This window comes from Passer domesticus, chromosome 3, assembly GCF_036417665.1.
Source record: "Passer domesticus isolate bPasDom1 chromosome 3, bPasDom1.hap1, whole genome shotgun sequence".
Taxonomy (NCBI): Eukaryota; Metazoa; Chordata; class Aves; order Passeriformes; family Passeridae; genus Passer; species Passer domesticus.
In genome coordinates, this window is record NC_087476.1 from 67,173,649 (window position 1) to 67,191,309 (window position 17,661).

A 17,661-nucleotide genomic window follows, 5' to 3' on the forward strand; every position below is an offset into this window, starting at 1 on the left:
AGCAGTTTATTGTCAAAACAATTAAATGAAACACCAGTCTGTACATTTTTAAATGATCACAATTCAGAGAGGCTCTGTGATTTTGGAGTAGCTTTGCCTTCTGCAGTATCCTCTCTTAGTAAGACGAGGGCCATCTGATGTATATTACATCCTATACTGGTTTAGAACCTCCTGTTATTCAAACCCCAAATATCTGCATTCCAGTGGTACTTTCCTATATAACATATATGCAGAATTGACAGTAAGTTTTCAAAAATTCCCTTTAAATATGCCAGTTTCTCTCCTAACTGTGTTAGAAGTATGAAACTTCTAGGTAATCAAATCTGAATTATATAATGATGAAGTTTCTAGGGTTCAGGTCACTGGGTAATAAAACAAAATAGGTATTTTTGTCATGTTCCAGCTTTTTTATTTCATTGTGTGCAGTGATGTAGAGTGAATTTAATGTGGGCTTGGTGCTGGTTTGGTATTGGTTTTTTGGCTGTAGTTTGGCATTTGTTGTTGTGGTTGGTTGGTTTTACTGCATTTATGATTTTAAAAATTAGAAATAACCAAAATTATTTTAAAGGCAAGAAAGGAAGAAAAAATCCATTGTGGAATGCTTTAAAAAATAATGTTTACTTTAGCTTTTTTTTTTTGTGGTTAAAAATGAAAATTTTTGTAGGAGAATAGTCTTGCACAGAGGAAAGCAGTCGTAGGTATGCAGCTTTTTACATATGATGGAAGAAATGGCAATAAGTCACTTTGTATTCCAGTGCAGAATGGTCAGTGGGGTTTTGCTATGTTTTGCTGTGTTAATGTTCTTTGTACCCCTCTGTGAAAACTTTCCTTTGTGAAGGCTGGTGTGGCTGTGCTGACCTCAGCAATAGCAGTGTTTTTCCTCTTAGGTTTGATTTGAGCTGTGGGCAACATCATTCTGCTAATCTGCTAGTTTTAAAGTTGTAGTTTCTAACTCCCTTCCTGCATTTGGACCACAGAGGGCTCAAAGACATGATGACTAAGAAAATCATATTATTTCAGATGTAGAAATATCCATGAAATTTCTAAGTGTGTCCGCTGCTTAATTGGGAGGGGAAAAAGCACAGCAGAATTTATTATCTTCTGATAAATCACTGGCACTTCAGTTTATTTTGAAGGTGCAGCTCTTAATGATTAAAGGGGCTTGGTGGGGAAATTGTTCTTCAGAGTCTGATTTCCAGACCAGAAAACTCCTCAGGCAACTATTAAACTGTTCCTTTCCTTTAAACATCAGAGGGTCTAAGAGATTGTTTGCCAGTAGAGGTTGTATTGGCACCTGGGAGACGGTGACTGGGTGAAAAGAACAAAGAAGGATTTTCAGAAGACAAATTAAATTTGGCCTTAGCTGGATCCCAGCTCCCTTCAGCTGCTGCTTGTGATTCTCTACCAGGGAAAACCCTGTTCCAGAAAAATAATCCAAGCTCCGCATTTTCAGTGTTGGCTTTCTCTCCCTATCTTTACACAATTCTTTCCGTGGGATATTGGAATTGTTCAAGTAGAGTCACGCTGTTTTAGTTGCTATCAAAGGGTTTTCAGTTCATGCATAAGTCCATTTACTTCCTATTCCCGTACTCTCCAGTATTTTTTGAAAAGGTTTTTTCCCAGAATTGCAGTTTCTTTCATTATTTGTGGCTCTGAACTGTACACAGCAATATTTGTCCTTAATCCTGGTTGACTGACCATGTTTCTCTCTTCAAACTTGGCTTGCTTCAAGCAAAACCCCCACACTTCAGTAATTCCAAGAAGAAAGGAACATAACCACAAGGTTTCCCCAAAGATTTTACATACAGCTGATTCACTTAGCCTCTAAGATAATGAATTATGGAAAAATCTGGATTGCCTCCATGTATTCACCATTTTCCATACTAGAACTGATTTTTTTTTTTTATCATCTCTGGCAGAGTGTGGAGGAGACATGTTCAGCCAGTCCAAGTGTGCTGTTGAGCATGTTTGTGAAATGTGGAATACCACTTGTTTTCAGACTTGATTATTTTGTCTGACATGTTTCTAATGCCTTAGACTTTCATGCTGTTACAGGAAGGCAGAAAATTTTCTTTTTGAAGAGTAAATACTCTGGGGGAAAGAAACAAAACAAAATAATCTTGTTATTAGCAGACAAGAGTAATGATGTCTTTATTAAAGCTTTATTAAAGGAGTTGAGAGAAGTAATCCTAATAATTTAATGCCATAGGTTGCTTTGGGGCAATGGACAAAGTTCCTAGTGAGGAAAGATGATTCTCTCTTTTATCACTTTACCTTTTCTACCACAGAAAGCTTGTGGCACATGGTGACGTCAAATACATGTTGTCTGTGCCATAGCATATGAAAGCTGTAAAATAATGTTCTCCATCTTAGATGGCAATGGATACCAGAAGTATGATACCTAACCTCAAATGTTTATTACAATTGCATTAACAAGCCTAAGTCTCTGATATTTACTGTGCAATGCTCCTACTGTGTCAGCTGTTAGTAGCTGGTAGTTCATAGATTGGCTTTACCTTGTATTTTCCAATGGTTGCAGTCTAATATAGTGCTGAATTTTTCTTTTGTTTTTAACATAATTTAACCTAATTTGATATATATTGTTTGAAAAGTGGCCCTGTGTGTAAAAGTGGCACCCTTTTTTAAGTTTTCAAAACTTGCAAACACCCATCTTGGGAATCATGCTTAAAAAGATTTTCATGATGTCTTGTGTAAGAAAATCATCCTCTTTCCTTCAGGCCTTTTGTGTATTTTTCATTACATTTCTGCATGCATTAAGGCTCCTGTACTGTGGCCCCCGTTTTGCAGACAGAGGGGAAGCAAGCTGAGATCTGTAATGCAGTGATCAGTGAGGGCACTGCTGGGCTTCATGGGGTTAAGGAGCTGGCTGGTGTACCTCACAGGCTGCTGCAGCACTCCATTGCACCAGGGGAGTTATTTTAGTGTATTTTGCTTAGTGTACGGTATGAATCATGCAGCAAAGGGTTTTGCTTTTATTACTGAAAAAAATTTCTCAATTAAAACTTGAAACCAAAATAATTCAGATCGTTAAATTGATGTGGCAACCTGTGGATGCTGAGCTTGACTCTGGCTCGCGTGTGCCTGGGGAGCAGAAGGAGGAGCTGTGACATGTGACAGTAGCCAGCTCTGCATATGGAGTGTGGGGCTGTCTGCAGCTTTCCATCCTCTGCTCATGGCGAGTAATTCTGAGCAGGTTTCTAATCAATACCCTGTTTCCTTCTTCACTTGTGTTGCTGCAACAATTAGTTTCTGTCAGTTTGTAGCTTCTGAATTTGAGCAAGGAACTGCCATGCAAACAGCTATTCTAAAATGGCCCATAACTCTACTATTGTCGTGTAAGTGGATACAGTAGTAACTGGACTGTGCTGTGAAAAAACCAACATTTTGATTACTGAAATCAAATCTACAAGGCACATGTTCAAAGCTAGAGATATTTCCATCTTGTTTTGATAATTTGAAAATTTACAAGGAAGGAGAATGCGGTTTCCATACTAAGAACATCCATTACTGATACAGAGAGGTGAAATTAGTTATAAGCTCTTTAATTTTAAGGAATATATTAAAATTTTTTCTGTGATATAACTCTGACACTCATGGTGCTGCACTGTAAGATGCTGTGTAAACTCCTGACAATTCGAGTCCTTCTCTACTGTGAAATTGGCTGTGATAGGTGATTGGTAAAGATAGTTAATGCATATGTAATTAATATTCCTTTTTATTTCGATAAGCATAAATTGCATTTGTTTTGGGGAGAGAAGGAAAAAAACCTGTTACTCCTGTAACCACCTTAATACCAATTATGAAACTTAAGTTTAGCTAATTTTTTTTTATAGTAGTTTTCATCTAATGTTTATGACTTCTCTAGTGCGTTAACTTGTTCAGACAACAAACATCACTTTTTTTGTTAGATATCAAAATGAAACCATTTTCCTGACACAATGAGAAAACTGTGTAAGGAAAATGTAAGGAATATTTTTATCAAGAAGTGTCAGTCTTTCTGCTTGCTGAATTGCAAAGAGGAGAAAGCTGCTAGGAACTAGTAACAGCCTGGTTCTACAGGAAAGGTAAATTCTGAATGAGTTTTCCTTGCTCTCGTCCTAGATTAAGTAGGAGGAGAAATGCTTGAAAATGTTTCTTTTCAAGTCCATGTCACTGTGTGTGGAGTAGCTACTCTAAAAGAAAACCAGACTGCCAACTCTTTTAGCAGTCTGGGAGCTGAATTTCTTCCCTGGAAATCAGCATCATATCAGAGGGAAGGATTAAGAAATTTTCCTGAATGTAGGGCATCAGCCATATTATCTATGGCATTAAATTAAGTCACTGGATTGTTCAAAGGGTGGGTATTTGTGTCAAATGTATAGAGAGATGAATTTCTGGTATGCTTCAGTAGATGATCTGTGATTTCAGATGACCATAAAAAAGTTACCATTCAGGCTTTTTAGTTGCACAAACTCTTCCAAGATCAAGGTACATACATCTGTGAAAATGTGTTTGGGGTATTGGGACTTCCCTTTAGATGAGTTGGAAGCCTTTTGACTGAGATTATCATGGCTTTGTAACATGTGCTGGAAAACCAGAAAGCAAAATACTTACGAGAAGTAATCCCAACTTCTTGTTGTACATAGAAATTCATCTTGCTGCAGCAGCAGTGATGTCTGCAGGCTCTCTCTTCCCCAAGATGGTGTGGCCCAGGTGGTGGCTGCCTCTCCCAAGAGTCCAGCAAGGGAATGGTGGCCCTTCCACTTCCAGCCCCCTGCTTTTCCTGCTGAAACCAGCCCTCAGCACTGGTGTGTCTGCTACTGAATATTCCACAATAAAGCTTCACCTCCTTGTTCTGTAACTGTAACACTCAGACACAAACACCTCTTTCCTGCCTCCTGGATCCAGAAACCTCTAGGAGGCAGGTTTTGGCATTTGGAAAAATGAGGGATTTGGCCAGATTGTAAAGAGAAAAGCCCTTTGGTTCTGAATTATGCTTTATCCCGCTAGCCCGTGTTTCTGTTGCCTATACAACACCCCAGGAGCTCATGAGCAGAACGAGCTTTTTAAAGTGCTCTTCCATGTGCCTTTAGGATGTCTAGTAGGTACCTGTAAAAATAATTCTCATACCTCATACTGATGTAAGGTTAGAACAGAGGTATTTTTTGTCTTTGGTAGGAGGATGACTGAGAGGAGAGGTATGTGTGGCCCAAGGGGAAATTTTAGGCTTGCTGGAAGGTTTCATCTGCTGGAAGTTTGTGGGAAAGCAAGGGATTAATACTTTTGGAGAAGTGTTTGGGAGAGACAGTCATGGAAGATAGCCTATGTGTGTGGGGGAGTGTGTATTTTATGTATCACTGTGTGTTTGTAAGAAAGATGTAAAAGGCTGAAATTGTTGCCTTTTTATTGTAGCTAAGAAAGGTGGACTTGTTTAGAAGCTTTTTTTTTCCTGAAGCTTTTTGTCTGAATTTAGTGAACATCTTGAAAAGGCAGGTGCAATTACATCAGAATACAACTCCTATTCAATCAGTGTTGTTTAGGAACAAAAAAGTAGCTTGGAGGTTGGGAAAAATACAGTTAGAAGAGAGAGAAGTGAATGCTTGTCAGTTCCCTCAGACCAAAATTTGATAAAGGCCTTTGATACTTGATTATTTAAGAAAACTTTTTGAGGTTAACCATGCTCACTTGCTTGAAATGTACAAGGATGCAGCTGGCAATTTTTTGTCATACCAATAATTGAATACTGATTGATTAATTAAAGCTGCCTTGGGCAGCTTTGGGCAATGTAATTTTTTTTGTAAAATGACAATGTGCATCTAATGTATTAGATTGTTGTATTACAAATGTAGACAAATTTTTTGTTAATCAAAAATTAAAGCAGAGGGAATTTATTTTCCTTGAATTATTTGACACCACAAAACTAGTGGGATAGAGATGCACTGGTTCCATGAATTGTAAAGTTTGGAAGTTGCATTGGATGACTTTTGTTTATCTTCATCCTTCTTATTTTTGTAGGAAATTCCACTTATCTGGATGACCACGGACCACCACCTCAAAAGGTAAGCTGCTGCTGTTATTTTGTATTTGCTTTATCCTTATTTTTTGGCTTTTGTTTTTAACTCATTGTGTGTTTACTCGTGTGCCAAGCAACTCTGCTGAGTTTATATCAACAGCATGTGGCCTTTCTGATTTTTTACCCCCCAGGTGTTTTGAGATGTTTGTAAGTAACTTGGGTTAAAATGCATTAAGCTAATGGAATTTTTCTCATTGAGTCAAGGGAGCCAGGGATTTAATGGTTTTGTCTGTCAGCGCTTTAAGGCAAAAAACCAAGACACCACAGTTGTAATTAATCTGGGAGGTGAAGATGGCTGGCAGCATTTTGGAACATGGGTTCTGCTGCAAAAACAATACTTGAAGCAGATCAGTAGGATAAATTTAATGAATGTGAGTCATGAGCCCTTGTTTAGGAATAAAATTCACTGTTCCTATCATATGGGACTATGCTGCCTAAGCTTTTCCCTTATGTCATCATGGCATTTCAGGTTAGGAAGGGCTGAGAAACCGTGATAGTTTCTTCAAGAGGAAAAAAGTGGAAGTGGGCATTTAGGGTCTCCTGATTGGTTTTTGTTTGTTTTACCCTGTGTTGGTTTGTTCTGTAAGCCTGATTTGGTACTATATTGTGCCTCTTTCCAGCCTGTTGGAGTTCCTTTTGCAAAAAGTGCAAACCTGTGCTAAAAGGGCAGATTATTTCCCCGATGTGTCCCACCATGGATGCTAGTGCAGCAGGTGACAGTGAGTAGTTAGAGAGAGGGTGGGTGTGAATAGCCACTACCTCTGGTGGTAGCCCTCCCTCATCTCTGGATGGCCACGAAGTCACATCCCGAGCTGCAGGCCTTGAGTTCAAGTGATCAACCACATGTGTGCACCTGTGTGGTGAAACAGTGGGCTTCTGATCAGCAGGAGGAGGATAATGTGGAAAACAATTCCACTTTGCTTAGTTATTAGTGAAAACAGACAGGAATCTGGGTTTCTTCACCTTTTTTCTGGGCAACAAAATCTGCAATTTTCAGCTGATTTGTGAGTATTTGTACTTGTTAAAGTTCAGATGGCTCACTTGGAGGAATGATGTACATTTGATTTTCTTCCTGTCAACAAAAAATACTCAATTACAAAAGCAAATGGATGTAGACAGAAGTGACAAAATCAACCTGTTATATTTATCATTGCAAACTGAGACAGGACACGTGTATTCTAAGGCTAAACAAATGTTTCACGCTAAAATCTGTTTAGTGCTCTCTGGTGCTTTTAAAATAGTTTTTTCTGGTTTTTTTTCTTTTTTTTCCTTGTTTTTCTTTTTTAAATTAGTACTAGCTGTTTTTCTTGTCCAGGAGTACAGCAGGCTGCCTGAAATAAAGAATTATGTTTGTTGTGTCTCCACAGTGAGCACTCTGCTTCGAAGACTAAAGCAGTGCTTATTCCAAACCTGTATTTCTCATGCTTGCATAATGGCTGTTCGAGTAAGGAAAAGGCTTCCATCTAGATAAGAGTTTTTAACCTCAAAAACTTTACTCAGATTGTGGTATTTTTTTCTTCAGGAATTCTGCTTTACCAATTAATGGTGCTGTGGATGGGATCCATACTCCAGTGTGCAGTAGCAATTGGACAGATTTATCCAACCCAGACACTTTTCTGTTTACATTGTGAAAATATATTTTGCCTGTCTAAACATGTAATTTTGGGCTATGTTCACACAGCCTCATCCAGCTGCAGCTCAGTTGTCTGTAGAAAGGCCAGCTGAATAGTGTCACACAATACAAAGAGTATCTACCTAACCAATCTACGCAATTGATTGGTTAGGTAGATACTCTTTGATTAGCTACCTACAGTCAGTAAAGTTTGTGGGCTTCCTCTGTAATCATCCTCACTCCTGGAAACTTGATGAAAAACTCAACAGAGTAATAGGCTATATAGGCTTGTGTAAGTTACAAGTATTTTGCTTTTTGAAATATTTGCCCATGTTTCAAAAACATAAAACATGGATCATTTTGATCATCCCTTGGACAAACCTGCTTATTCCTTAGTGGCTTGGGTTTTTTTGTTTTGTTTTTTATTCCTCTGATCAAAATATGGGTGGGGATTGATAGATCCCCAGATAATTACTGGTATTTGCTTGGGGTCATGTTTTGAACTAAGATGCTCTTGCTTTGTAAATCTCATGCATTGCATTTTTGGCTAAGTGCAGTTATTTACCCTCTTACAGCTTCATATCTGAACTGTGAACTCTGTGGGTGTGAGTGAAATTCACTGTAATTGTCATTATCTTTCAAGTAGCCTCCATTCACATGACTTGATAGCTGCCTTTGTTTAAGCTAACAGATGGTTAAGGTCTATGCGTGCTTTAATTCAACATACAAAAATGCATCAGAAGAAATCAATCCTGACTCCAACATTTAAAATATTTCATTATAAAATGCTTAAAAGCTAGAAGTGGAGATAATGAACAACAATGCATTGCCTGAGGTTGAAATGACTGGTAGCTAATATGGGCAGTGTGTAGTTAGCTGAGGGGAAGGCCACCAGCAGTTGCTACGCACTGGAGCGTAGCTGTTTTGCAGAGTACATACCAGTGTTTGTAGGAAATCATGTTAGTTTTGGCTCTTTGTCATGGCTAGGTGCCAGAGCTTTGGATTTTTTTAAATACCCGTGTGGGGTTTTTTTTTCCCAGTGGAAGAACTGAAAATAGCTCTTGTTCTCTGAATAAGGAATTAGCATCATCACATTTCAGGAGAACAGGGTACTGGTCTGTTTTTTCAGATAAAGGTGGCAGCAGCAATTTTCTCAGTGCAAGCAAAGAATGAAAGCCTGGCTTACTTCTGTACCTCAGCATTGCTGGTGTGGTTCTGATTCTTCCCTGAAGACCAGATGAGCCAGCTTTTAAGGTGTTCCCCCCGTAAAGGTTTACTTGACTGTTGAAGATTAGCAGTGGTCATCCTTGCCAGTGATACGAAGGTCTTGTGTCTAGGTGTGGTGGTTTGATCCTGGCTGGAGTCCAGGCGCCCACCAAAGCCTCTCTATCTCTCCCATCCTCAGCTAGACAGGAGAGAGAAAATACAGCAGAAGGCTCATGAGCTAAGGACAAGCAGAGATCACTCACTAATTATAGACACAGGCAGAACAGATTCACCTTGGAGAAATTAATTGAATTTGCTGCCAATCAAAATCAGAGTAGGATAATGAGAAGTAAAACAAACCTTAAAACACTTTTCCCCCACCTCTCCTCCCTTCCAAGCTTAACTTTATTCCCAGTTCCCTAGCTCTTCTCCACCAGCAGCACAGGGAAACAGGGAGTAAGGATTAGAAACATGTTTCTGCCTCTGCTTCCTCTTCAGGGAGAGGAGGTCTTCCCCCTCTCCAGAATCCCTCCCATGGGAGATAGTTCTCCATGAACTTCTGCAGCATGAGTCCTTGCTACAGGCCTCAGTTCTTCATGAACTGCTTGAACCTGGATTCCTTTCACAGGGTGCAGTTCTTCAGGAACACACTGATCCAGCGAGCATGGGTCCCCCATGGAGTCACTTAGTCCTGCTGAGAAACCTGCTCTTCTTTCCATGAGTCAACATGTCCTTCCAGGAACCTCCATGGACTACAATTGGACCTGTGGACCTCCATGGGCTCCAGGGGCACAGGTGCTTAACCATGATCTTAACAATGGTAATCTCATCTTGGGCACCTGGAGCACCGCCTCCCCCTCTTTCTTCACACTCTTGGGTGACAGCAGGGCTGTTCCTCTCACACATTCTCATGCCTCTTTTCTCTGGCCACAAATTACTTCTGTGCAATAACACTTTTTCCTTCTTAAAAATATGTTATCTCAGAGACAATACTGCCATTCCCGATTGGCTTGGCCTTGGCCAGCAGTGGGTCTGTCTAGGAGCCAGTGGTGTTGGTTTCATTGGACATGGGGAAAACTTCTGGCAGCTTCTCACAGAAGCCACTCCTGTAGTCCCCTCAGCAGTAGCAGAACTTTGCCATGTATACCCAATACACAAACATAGGCCACTATTCTTTGGTCCTTAGACACCAAAGACTTGAGAAGATTGACTAATCCTAGACTTTCCATGAGTTCTGAGACCGATCTGTGTGTGCTTCTCTGCAGGTGGATGCAACCTCCAGTAGCCCTAGCACACTTCTGGTGTTTCTGTTGTGAGTATGTGACAGATAGAAAAGGAATGCAGTTGAGCAAAACAGCCACTGCTGGTGGTTCTACACTGCCAGCAAAAGTTGACTTTCCTATTTCAAATCTCTATCTCGCTTCCTCTTGTTTGTTTTTTTTTTTAGATAAGCATCTGAAAATGTAAATTTTAAGACATTTGCTAAGTGATCATTTGTTTATCCTTTTTATTTAGATTGGTGTTTAAGTGAAACCTTTAAGATTATGCTAGCTTGGTTTTCAGAAATACCTTTGAAACGGATGTGCATTAATAGCTGATGATGTTCACTGGATATATTTTATGTCTGAGCATTTCTGTGAATAAAGTGGGTGTATTTTGTTCCAGTATTTAGACCAGCTATTTCCTTATCAAATCCTCCCAAGATTTTTTTGTTCTATCCAAGATGGTGAGACTGGCCCTGGAGGACAAATGATATGAACTTTATCAGACCTACAGTTGTTCTTGATTGAAAGCTTTTCCCTGAGAACTTGGCAAGAGCATCAAGATATGTCTCTCTTTCAGTAGAGATGACACATATATTTGTGGGAGAGCTGTGCACGTAGCTTACAGATAAATTCCACTGCAGTAGTCTATTCTCCTTTCCTTGATGGTTTTCCCTTGGGCTGCCTGTCATGGGCCCAGTGTATCTTTTGGCAGCTGTTTAGGTGTCAGCAAGACACTATGCTTAGCATGTGTGACAGTGCTTCAAAGCTTTAAGTGAATACAAAAATGGATGGGGGTCAGCATCAGGTCAAAATGAATCTAAATAAGGGGCATCACAAAATAAATGTTATCTGATTTTATTGGTTTAAAGCTGGAAAGTGGATAAGTACTCTTTTCACCATTCTTTCAGCTCTTAGCTAGATACTACATGCTAATTGTTCTTGTTTTTCTTATGAGCACGACTACCGTAGCTTAATAGAATCATTTTGAAAAGACCCCTAAGATCCTTGAGTCCAGTCCTTACCTTAGCCAACACCATGTTCACCACTGTGGGAAAAGGTAGCAGAATCCTTGCATGGCCTTTGGTGTGTCATACTATACCCAGTCCTTGTCACTCTCCATTGTCAACTAGATTATTTATTCTTCTTTATTTGACTTTAAGTCTTACTAAAAGATTACTTCAGCATTGGCCCTTTTACACTGAGTTTTATGTTCATCAGCTTTATGCCAGTTTTATTTTTTCCTAGTATTTTGATAGCAGCATTAAGATAATGGCCAAGAGCTGTGTTTTTTGTGTTGTTTTTTTTTTTTAGTTTTGATTATTTATTTTTAGTGGATACTTCATGTTTAATTTGAACTAGTGTTTTAGTTCTAGCCATCCCTTATGAGAACATAGTTTTAACCCTTCAGCCCTCTACAGTCTTAAGCAATTGATTTGTTAGGGATAAAGTGCTTGATTTAAAGCCAAACAAAGAATCAATTTAAAAAAATACAACAAACCACCAAACTCCACAATACTTAGAAGCAATCAAGATTTGTTTTCTTTTAGGTGCATGCTTACTAGGGATTTTAAGAGCATGAACAGTAGTGTGTTGTTTTTGATAAGAGTTGAAACTGTCTGTTTTGCTTGAGTTGAAAAATGGGTGGATAATCTTTAAAGTAATCCTTCCAGGACAGGTTGGGCAAGATTTCAGTGATTTAAAAAATATTCTATTCTGCTTATAAAATAAAGAATTGAGATTATTGTGCAGTGTACAAATTTTCAGCTAGCAAAAATCGTCAGAATTTAGCAACACTAAAATAGAGTAAGTAATTTGCTATGGTTACCAGACTCAGTACCTGGCTGATAAAATATGAAGAGAGAATTCACTAAGTGCCTTAACCACAAAGATCCCTTTTATAGTTTGAAGCAGTTTTAACAGTAAAACTGAGCTTTTAGGCCTAGTAGAGTTAATGAAATACTATGGTTTAAAAAACCCATAAAGCATTTCTCCACTTCCCTCTGTTTACTAGGGGCAGTGTGTTGTGGTTTAACCCAGCCAGCAACCAAACCCTACATGGCCACTCACTCTCCTACCAGTGGGATTGGGGAGGAAATGGGAAGAATAAAAGGTAGAAAACCCATGAGCTGAGATAAAGACAGTTTAATAGGGAAATCAAAAGCCACACACACAAGCAAAGCAAGGGATTAATTCACTGCTTCCCGTGGGCAGGCAGGTGTTCAGCAACCTCCAGGAGAACAGGGCCCCATCACTCGTAACAGTGACTTAGGAAGACAAATCCTGGCACTCCAAACATCCTCCCTTCTTCTTCTTCCCACTTTATATACTGAACATGATGTCATATGGTCTGGAACATCCCTTTGGATATCCCAGTTGGGGTCAGCTATCCAGCTGTATCTCCTTCCAATTCCCAGGCACCCCAATCTACTTGCCAACAGAAAAGCACAAAAGACCTTGGCTTTGTGTAAGACCTGGTCAGCAATAACAAAAAGTCTCTATATTATAACAGAATTTCTCTATATTTGTGCTGTATTCAGCACAAATCCAAAACAGTCCCATAATAGCCACTGTATAGAAAATTAACTCTACCCTAACTAAAACTAGCACAGAATATAAAATATTTGTAGAATAATTGGTTTATGTTCTTTTTAAACTGTGTTTTCATTCCTTCTAAATGACAGTATGACAAGGGAAGAAAAATCTGTTTTTTACAGAGGCTTTCCCCATTGTCTCTTATTCATAATTCTTTCCAGTCCTGCTTAAGCAGGTGGTGAAGGATACAGCACTGTAATAGTATGGAGATATATCCAAAGCTGGAATTGAATTTCTACTATTAAGTGTGAATTGGATCATAAAAATATGTGAATTATAGTAGAGCACTAATTTGTTTGTTTTGTTCATTTTAATTTATTGCTCAAGAGTCGTAAGGATAAAACAATCACTTGATTCCGTGATTTATCAAAATAGAGATGATTACTTACTTTTTAATACATCTTCACTTTATAACATATCAGAAAGTTGCTGATATGGGGAGGCTGACTGATCATAAATGGAAGTACAGAGAGACTTGGGAAATTAAAGCCAGATTGCCTGTCACAAGAAGATAAATCTGTGAGGATTACTGTGCATGCTGATGTCCTGTAAAAATTTAAACAGTAGTGAGCTGGATTTTTACTAAGCCTGGCATTTGTAGCCTTTAAATTTTGAAAGACTTGGACAGACAGCAGGTATGCAAGGTTTTATGACTACTACAGTAGTCTCTAGTTTTTATCTAATTTCAAAGACACTTAAAAATATTTTGCCTTTTGGTTGGTACTTTAATTGTCACGCTGTGTGTATGGTTAAAGGTGAATCTTTCTTATCTCTGGCATTAACAGAGCAGTCTACCCAATGATACCCAAAATAAAAAAATTCTACTATGACCAAATTTGCAACCTATAGGTTTTGTTCCATGTCACACACTGTAGCTAAAAAAGTACACAAGGCATAATCACCATTTCTGAAGCTAGTAAAGCTCTGCGCTTTCACTGAAATTTAGGACATAATCCATTCTGAGATGATCTTTGTTCACCTGCAGATAATCTGTGGGAACCCCAGGCAGGTGCTGTCGGGGTGACCACCTTCCCAAGAGCGCTCCCCTCCTGCTCCAGACAACCAGCTCCCCCAGCCCACCTTGTGCTCCGGCCTGGATGGAATAAAGGTGTGCTTGACCAGAGGATGAAGGAGAGCTCTTGACTTGAGGAATCCAACTGGGTTTATTGCAGGAACAATAGGAGGTCCAGGGAAGGTTGGGTCCAGGTGAGGTGGAGGGTAGGCTGGGCTGGAAGGTCCACAACCACAGTTGAAGGGTCTCGTGATCAAGGAGCCAGAGAGAGGGTTCTGATCTCGCTCACAGAAGCACAAGGCACTGAGAGCGTGGAGCAGGGGATGGGACGAGGTATATAAACAAGGAAGAGTAGGAGGGGTTGGGACACAGATAAACCAACAGGGTTAGGGGAGAAGGGAGGAGCTGGGATGGGGTGACACAACTACAGCCATGGGGAGCAGAGAGGGGAGTGGTTCTGAACAGAGGCCAAGGGGTGAACAGGAGGTAGAGAGTTTTCTAGAACAAGGGAGGGAGTACTATTTGAGTGACAAGGCTAGATTTACATAAAGGAATGGAGAACCCTGGGAAAATGTTGCAGTTTCTCACGCTGACCTGTTTCCTCCCAGGGCATTCCCACTTCCGTGCCTGACCCATGGCCTCCCACATAATCTATGCAGATTATTACACAGCACATGAATATTTCTTAGTGATTACACTTTTAAATTTCCAGCTGTCTAGTACATTCCTTTCTTCTTTTCCTTCTTTCCATGATAGGAAACTGTTCATAAACTAGCATGGTATGTGTTATAGGTCATGGCAACTCAATCATAACCACCTTCATTATATTTTTATTAGGAAGTGCTGGATTATAGTACTGAAGTCCAATTGCAGCTGGGTCTGGATAACCTAAAGCTTCAGTGGAAAAACAAAAATCTGCCATTCTGCATAGGAGTAACATAATGGAGTATCTTTTGAGTGGCAAATTAATTTGATTAATCTTGCTGAGCCTTGAGACTCCATTGGGTATCACTCAGGTTTCTACCACACATCTTACATTTGTTAATGGTATCCTTAAATCATGAACTGAAGGGATTTTCTTAACTCTGATGTTTGAAGGAAAAAAAGTTTGAAACCTGGGATGCTTGGGAGTCTTAACAAACTGAAAAAATAAGAATTCTGGTATAATTTTGAAAGCCTCGTGATTTTGAAGATGAGCTGGTAGGTCCTGCCAGTCTTCTACTCAGGCTTTAAGGAAGGGTAAAGTTTAGTTCAGGAAACTGTAAATAGGAGTGAAGTACTCTGGTAAGGGCTGTGAGCTTTAATCAGATATGAGATTGTGAATGTGCCTACATGTGGTCAAAAGTAGAATCAAAACATCAGGCAAGGAGGACAGGGCTTCATGACTGGGCTGAAGAAGTCCGTGTGAGAGTGGTGGTTTTGTGGTGATTAAGGTGAAGGAGTTCATGCAAGGTGGTTCTCGGCACAGCTCCTACAGCATCCTGATGTCCCAGGGGAGTGTGGAGGCCTTTGTGGCTGGCACTACTGGGGATTTTCAGTAGATGCAAGGAGAAGCTCCCTCTGTTAAAATGAAAAGGAGTCATGCCCTGGTCAGCAGGAATGAGGTTTGGTTTTCCCCCAATCAAGTCAGAATAATAATTTCAAAGTTCAGAAGATGAAATGGGAGCACTTGATGCTGGGCCTCCTCAGTTACTGACTCTGTTGTGCCATCTTCAGCACCACAAGATCCATTTGTGATTCAGGACCAGTTTGTGGTCTGTAAGGGAAAGTATTTTGGGAGGAATAAATTATTCAGTCTACCACTCACCACATTCAAATCCAATATTATTGGCTCCTAGCATGAATTTGTGAATATTGCATTGGAAGGATAGGAACAACCATAAGGTAGTGAGGTTACTTAAGAGAAGGCCAGTGCTGTGAAGTATTATAAAAAGTTTTAAAACCAGGCTTAGTTACTTAATATCTCTCATTTTGCAAGTATCCAATATAAACATGTGGGTTGGATGTGATAGGATTTACCACTTAAACAGAGAATAACTGTGCCAGTGTTCTGAGCACATCACAGAATGTACAAAACCCTGGGCTCTGAAGGAAAAACAGCAGTTTTAAACTTTACAGTTCCAAGATATACATAACATGATGCTGCTCTGGAGTTAAAATCAGTCTTGCACAAATTCTGCAGCTTAAGGGGTTTTTGATATTACATGTTAAACCTTTCAGTGGAAAATGGGGTAATTAAAGTGACAGTAAAATTCTTAACCTACCTGAACTCATGCTAGTTCTCTCAACAAATACCAGTATCATGTTCTTAAATAATTTGTCTCCTTTATCTTCTTATGAGGTAGGTGCCTACCAGAAAGATAACTTCCACAATGTGATTAACTTAAAAAGAGAAATATACTGCTTTTCATAATAAATAATGAGGGTCTTCCAGATCTTTTTCTGTTGTAATATGCATTTACTCATGTAGGTTAAAGAAGAAAAAGAGTAATAGGTTTGTTCTGCATCCCTGTGCATCTATAGTAGTGACAATACCATAATCTTTGATTCTTCTAAATTCTATCCTGAGATGTATTAAAAAAAGATGTCTCCAAGACATGAACAATTACTGTTCAGTTCTCCTTGGCATCAGGGAGACAAGATACAGCATCATATCTGATTTTGGCCCCAAAAGAGGTGAATAAGTTGCAAGCTGCAGGGGAAAGCTAGAAGAATGAAGAAGAGGTTGAAAAGCATGCTATGTTAATAAGGGCCAAAAGGAAAAGATTTTATTAGTCTAGAGGTGGTGGTTGTACCCTATCCCAAAGCAATTGTCCATTTGGTAGGGTGATTCCCTGTCACCTGCTTCATCCCTGAAAGGAGCTGGAACTGAGCTGCCATTCTTAAGTACAAGTGAGTGTTGCTGAGTGATGAAAGCCAGGAGTGCCACTCACACCTCCAGAGGCTGCCTGATATCAGTGAGTACCTGAAAGTGCTGAGTGAGCAGAGCGTGTGCTCTCTACCAACCTGTTTGACTTTGTATACATGTGCCAAGTTTGAATGTTGCGCTGTTGCTGTAATTTCTTTTGCCTGAAATAAACCTGGTTCTGCACTCCTTGTGGTGTGGGGCATCTTGTGCAGCAGATTGGAGGTGCAGGGGTTTTGTTCTGCTGCAGCCTGTTGTTGTAGATGAGGAAATCAGGTGTAAGGTATAGGATGAGTGAACCCAAACATGTTGACAAGCTGCATCCAAAACTTTGAACATTAGAAACTGGATCTTTGTCCTTTTCTTTGTAACTTTCTCAGGTTGTTATTGATGTTATTGTTGTTTCTATAGCTACAGTATCTTGTAATAGGACCTGATCAGAGACTTAATGGGGATACTTTACTATGCTTTGAACTCTGGTCTTTTTAGATTTGTAAGTGTGCAGTGCTTCTTCACAGGAAAATTACTGCAAGTTTTGATTTTGGCTACACAAATCTCTCTTGTGGGACACATCAGGGACCATAGGCTTTGGCACACACTTCATAGTAATGCTCTTCTTTAGTCTTAATAAATTCGAGGACTGTCTACAACCAAGTTTCCTTTTGCTGCTGGTGCTCCGTGCTTATGTTTTCAATTTAGCTTGGTACTTAGGGATGTTGAACCATTAGAAAACACATTTTAACTTAGTCTTCCAAATATGTCATCTGTCTAACAGATGAAATGCATTGTTTGTGGTGTTGGGGGAGGAAGTCACCCTTTTTCAATTAAATTAGTTTCTTAATGAGAATGCAACAGAAGAATATTCTGTTTCTTCTTCTGCCTTACTTTCTGCTTCAGTTGTACGGCATTTAAATGCTGAAAACAAACAAATTTCATTTTTACCTTTTCTTGTGGTTTCTGGTGTATTTTCAGTGATCCATAGAGATGACCATGCTG

At 39.5% G+C, this 17,661-nt stretch overlaps 1 protein-coding gene across 2 annotated transcripts in view; it reads left to right on the top strand.

Annotated features, from left to right (window-relative positions):
- The window catches only part of UST (uronyl 2-sulfotransferase), a 151,780-nt gene that overhangs the window by 48,996 nt on the left and 85,123 nt on the right, over positions 1 to 17,661 (top strand). For both annotated transcript variants that reach the window (XM_064413676.1, XM_064413677.1), the window contains exon 2: positions 6,016 to 6,059. In XM_064413676.1, coding sequence (XP_064269746.1) covers positions 6,016 to 6,059 — 44 coding nt within the window. The remainder of the gene's footprint in view (positions 1 to 6,015; positions 6,060 to 17,661) is intronic.